A 6000-nucleotide genomic window follows, 5' to 3' on the forward strand; every position below is an offset into this window, starting at 1 on the left:
ATGCAAGACGATGATGCCTGTGCCTGGTGGTGTGGTCAGGTACCCGTGCAGGTCGTCTAGCACGCAGACCACGCTGATGTAAACGGTTTCCAATGGTCTGACGTGACACTTGGGTGCCTCTCACCTCTCTTAAACGTGCCTGGAGTTGAGTGGCATTCATCATCCGGTTTCTCAGGGCAGTGTTCACAATGTAGCGGTCATCAGCACGGGATGTGGCCAAAGGACGTCCACTTCTAGGCCTTTCTGTGACTCTTCCAGTCTCTCGATATCTCTGTTGCAACCTGCTGATGACACTCTGTGACACTCCAAGCTCAGTGGCCACTTCTGTCTGAGAACGTCCTGTTTGAAGCATCGCAATGGCAAGGGACTGTTGTTCCATTGTTAGGTGTCGTCTTGGTCTCATGATGTCAAAATGTGAACAGCATGATGAGGACAACTGTTTAAACAGCAGCTCTAATTGAACCAGGACATTTATTGGTCAATTCAAGGATCACACACCTGCCGTGATTTTTGCCGTTAAGCTCCTTGTTAGAGAACAGCAACTTGTGCAAAAATTTATTGGAACATTTAACAGTTGGACATGTGCATTTAAAAGCTTAGAGAAGATCACATTAAGTTCACCTGTACAGGTTTGAATGCATTTTAGGCTTGTTGTGAACACACACACACACACACACACACACACACATATATATATATATATATATATATATATATATATTATATATATATATATATATATATGAACAGAAAGATATATATATATATATATATATATATATATATATATATATATATATATATATATATATATATATATATATATATATATATATATATATATATGTATATATATATGTATATGAAATTATAATTACGTTATGAAAAAGGTCAAATTGATTTCTTTTTAAAGCACCTTTAGATATGAAACTGTTGTAAGGTTGCACCACATAAATAAAGCTGAATTGATCTGAATACATATATTAATATTTATATCTTATATATATGGTAAAACAGATCAGACATGTGTTTCTGTGTTTATTTCTTCACAGGAAGAGGACGATGTTTCAGAAGATTGTGGACCAGTCGAAGACTTATGAGACCTGGAATGATTGGACCAAATACATGATGCTGGAAACAACACGCAAAGAGATTGTCATGTAGGCAAATATTACTAATAGGCGATGTTAACATGGATAAGCAAACACACAGTTCTCAGTCATGTGTTGTTTTTAGGGCTATGATGATGACTGCTTGTGATCTTTCTGCCATCGCCAAACCATGGGAGATCCAGAGTAAGGTAAGCCCATGTAGCACCTTTTTACTTTTTACATTCTAATACTTGAAAGAAGTTGTTAAAAATGCTGTATCCTTAGTAACATCTGTCTGTTCATAATATTAAGACAGACTCAGGCTCAGGGGAGGGGTATGTGAGAGGGGAACCAAAGATAAAGTAGACAGACGGTGACATCCGGTCAGCACTGCCATTTTTCCCCGCAGAGGCTCCTGATGGGCTCATGCATCAAAAGCAACCTGCTGGTTTTCATTCTCCTGATCACCTGGCAGGCTCAGCATTTTATTTAAGTCAAGTGTGTAATATACACATTGCCATCTAGCCTGAGAGTATTGTAATGTCAACATGAATGGCAAGCATAGCTGGCTGCTTGACAGACGGTTCTCATTGGTCTTTATAAATATTTATTTCTTACCTTGATCTTCAATTTCCTGAGAACATGTGCTTCATATTCATATGTGCACACACTCAAAGTGAAGATCTATTGCCTTTCTAATAAATGTATTTGTATTTCTTGAGTCAGTTCAGATGTTTTTCTGCACTTCTCTAAAAAAAAAGAAACAGGTTAAATAAGTGAGAATTGATGTGCATGAATAACTAAGGCAAAACTGGATCACGATGGTTTGCATACTATATAATAAGTTCTAGACCAATTGACCAGAGGGAAAAATCATTCATGCAGACTGATTTAAACTATGGTCCATGTAGCCTTTTATCCACCAGTTAATGTGCCTCACCTCCCTCAAAGGAACTTAAGTTTCCAACATTAACATTTTTATTACTAATATTTTTAATACTTTATGTTTAATAAAAGGTTATCTTACACTAGTTACGAGACAGAAAGGTGTCACTACATGTCTTGACACAACTTGATTTTTTTGCTCAGATCCCAATAATCAGTTAAGCAGCAGATATAGCAAGAGTAATTGTGTGTTCCAGTTGTCTTCAGAGCTTGTTTACTGAGGAACTTTTGCTTGAAATGATGAAGGGACGTCGCCTTTCTGAAGACAGAACCCCTAAATTACTGGACCCGGAGATTCCAGTTTAAAAATAGCTACTCCCAGTGTTATGCACCATCATCTTTATTACACTTTTTTCTAAAATGTTTAGAGTCCACTAAGTTTAGTCTATGACTGAGTTGTGGTCATCTATAATTACGTTAAGGTGGAATTATTCGTAATATATCACATCAACATTTGTGCTTTATTAATCTTTATCATGAATCCCACCAGACCACCACCATAAAAGGCTAACTGCTTGTGACTTGGAGTAGCCTAATAACAGGCCAGCTGCTAGCCAACTTCTTCCTGACTAATAGCAGGGGGTTACAAAAATAGTAAATGTCAGTGTTTTGCTGTGAGAACAATAAAAGAGACAGTTGATTGAAGCACCCAATAAACTAAGTTTGAACTTTGGTTTAGCTTATAGCTGCTGGGTATCTAGTATAAAAAAGGAGGCTAGCAGTGCTAGCAAATAAGCTAGAATAAAACTGTCATATGGGTAGAATTGTGATGTAATTTATCATTTTTTTCTCAGAACAAAGTAATAAATCAGCAAATATACAGTCTCGTAAATTGAGTCAGAGTTAAGCTACTGGCAACATGGTAAACATAAAACCTAAGGCAACTAGCATGAGTTAGCGACTCAGAACAGCTCGAACCTTTTCAGAGTTCATAAGGTGGGGAAACTTTACCTTCACCATTGAACAGGATCCAAAAAGTCAACTTTGAAGACAAACATGAAAAATATATGCTCGCACAACATTAATGAGCATTTTCCAAATGTTTGCACTTGCACTTGCGGCACTGTGTGAGTCTCCACACATTTACTCAGCACTTAATGCGTCTTAATGTTGATGGAAATGCTTCTGGTGAAAAATGAAAAACAGCAACATGTACTTTTTTTTAAAACCATGTATACGTGGTTAGAAATACCAGAAAATTTTGATAATTCAGCTGGTAATCAGTTTTGGTTCTTTGTTGCTCCTTAATTTCAAGATTTAACCTCATTACATTTTTCCCATCCTAAGACTTGTATTCCTCAGAGTTATTTATGATAGAGTATTTACTTTGGTAACTCTCAGCTAAATTTTTAAAACTGAGAGAAATCCAGGATAGTATCATATCAAACATTAGGGATGATTTTATGAAAAATAAACTTAAGCTGACAAGTTTCATATGACGCTTGGGTTTTTCTTTTCCTCATTTATGCAATAAGAATATTGAAGGTTTTTTATTTCACCCTTTTCTGTAGCTGGTGAGTCAGCTGTAAATCCCACACACATACTGTCAGCATATGCATCTACAGTATCAGATGACCCCCTCCTCCTGCAACTTGTGCTCCAAAATAGCTTGATGACTAACTCTCCCCCCGAAAGGTCATCTCTTCCCTGAATATCATTGTTGCACACTGTAGCTGTTGCATGAAAACCTGTAGTTTGATGAAAACGAGCAGAGACGTGTAGGAACAGAAGAGCAGAACTTAATTTAACCACTGACTGTTGGCTTGAAATGAACATTTATTACTGTGTAACTTTGATAAAACCATCACTTACCTGCATAAAAAAATCTCAGATTTTCCTGATGATAGACAGCCCTATCTAAGCTGCTGCATGAAGACAAAAAGCTCTGCTCTGAGAAGGATATTCTGCTGACATTTTAATGGCTGATATTTTATACTTTTCATCCAGTTCTGCTTCCCACGCAGAATCTGTATACAGGCTCCTCCAGCCTTGTGGCAATTGTTCCCTGAAAACTGGCTTGATGACTAACGCTTTCAAAAAATGAGCTTTCTTTTCTGAATACAAAAAATTTACATATTATTCATCAGATCTCATTTTAAGTTTGTGAGAGAAGAAACAGATTTTCATCTCATCAGGACACAAAAGCTAAAACTGCCTCATGATGTCGGAATACCATTCTCATTTATGGGATATCGAGAAAAAAATTATTGGCTGGTTTCTACTATAAACACACATTTTTTTTTTGCGTAATAGAATTCCTTCAAGTAAACACTGTGGAAATCGAAATCTGTGCAGTTTCATGTGGTGTAAAGCATGATGGATGAAGCACCAAACCAAAGTTTGACATCTATAAAATGTGAAATCTTTAATAATCCTTTAGGTGGCGCTGTCAGTGGCTGCAGAGTTCTGGGAGCAGGGAGACCTGGAGAGGACGGTCCTGGAGCAGCAACCCATTGTAAGAACTCAAAAACTTTTAGAGAAAGGGTGCTTGTCATTGCACTAACATAAAGCAACATTTTTACCAACAACATTCAGAAACATTAACAGCTATTTATTTCAAGAGTCTTTAAAAAGTTTCATTGCTGATTATTTTCCTTTTCCACAAAGATTTAAAACGTTATTGCTGAACGTTGGCGGATTTCCACATTTTGGTGCATCCTATTGAAAGCTAATTTTACATTCATCTTGCATCTTGTCTTTGCATTTAACTCTGAACAATAAGTCGGCCCAATGTCAACACTTTTCTCTTGCCTTGTCAATTTCTCTCTTTCTTTTCCTCACTTCCTTCTGTAACATTTTTGTGCATTTCTATGATAAATTAGCCATAATACACATTAATAACAGCTACTGTGTTGATATCCAGTTGCTGGAGTGTGACACAGTGCCTTTAAAAGAAAGCACAGCTGTTGCATGATACATCTGGAACACAATGTTGTGATGTTCAGTTTCCCAGCTTTGGGATACAGCAGAACGACACTTCAAGAAATGTAGGTAATGGTTGTCAAAGTACCATAAAAATAAGTCAGAAGCCCAAAGTCTTATGGTTAGAAACGTTTGTATTATTGCAGATTAGGTCTGATGAAGTTTAATGCTTCCTCCCAATGGTCTTGACAAGAATGTTGTACTTTACTTGCTGATCAGATCAGCCTACAAATAACCATTACCTCAGACTATATTATTACATACTTGTTTGGACTGTTGATGATTTTATTTGCACACCGGAGCATAACTACTGTGAAACAGATTAATGTTTTACTTCTGCTACCTCGGTCTCTTCTGAAGGAGCTAATGAGAACAGCCTACAAGCATAAAAATGTACCTCAATTCCCTTTACTTCAAATCTGTTCATGTTGCATTTATATTGAGTTTTGGGATAATGACTTCATTTACCTGCTTCATTTATATGGAAACTCACTCAACCTCTGCAGCTCACTAAGCCCTCTGTCCCTGCAGCTGATTAAGTTAGGTATTAATGACTGAGTTTGAGAAAGGTAGAAATAAAATGTTGGGTGTCCTCAATCAATCAGAGGAAGTTTAGAGCTGCAGTCACCCCTCAGATGTTCAGGATGGTCTCAAAAATACTGTGTGCCTTTCAGAGCTGTTGTTGGGGGTTAAATATCCTCACAAAGGACTCCCCAGGTTTCTACATTCAAAGCAGAGGCAGCAGTAGGAATGCAGCAATAACCTTTCATATTTGTCCTCATGCAACCCAGAAAAGAATCTATCAACAATCTTCACCTTCTTAAACATGAAAAGAAGAAAAAATAAGAACCAATATAACCAAACTTATGACATTAGTGATTTCCAAATAACACAGAATGGCCTGTTAATGGAAAAAATAAATAAATAAATAAATGTAAAAAAAAAATTAAATAAATAAAAAAAAAAAAAAAAAAAAAAAAAAAAAAAAAAATATATATATATATATATATATATATATATGTATATATACATGTATATATAT

The 6000-nt window shown here is 36.3% G+C and overlaps 1 protein-coding gene across 3 annotated transcripts in view; it reads left to right on the forward strand.

Annotated features, from left to right (window-relative positions):
• pde6a (phosphodiesterase 6A, cGMP-specific, rod, alpha) overlaps positions 1-6000 on the forward strand; it is a gene marked incomplete at both ends in the record, with an annotated part of 35417 nt that overhangs the window by 22294 nt on the left and 7123 nt on the right. For all 3 annotated transcript variants that reach the window (XM_079250222.1, XM_079250223.1, XM_079250224.1), the window contains 3 exons: positions 1053-1160; positions 1237-1300; positions 4417-4491. In XM_079250222.1, the coding sequence (XP_079106348.1) occupies positions 1053-1160; positions 1237-1300; positions 4417-4491 (247 nt within the window). The remainder of the gene's footprint in view (positions 1-1052; positions 1161-1236; positions 1301-4416; positions 4492-6000) is intronic.

This window comes from Telmatherina bonti, assembly GCF_933228915.1.
Source record: "Telmatherina bonti genome assembly, chromosome: 12".
NCBI lineage: Eukaryota > Metazoa > Chordata > Actinopteri > Atheriniformes > Telmatherinidae > Telmatherina > Telmatherina bonti.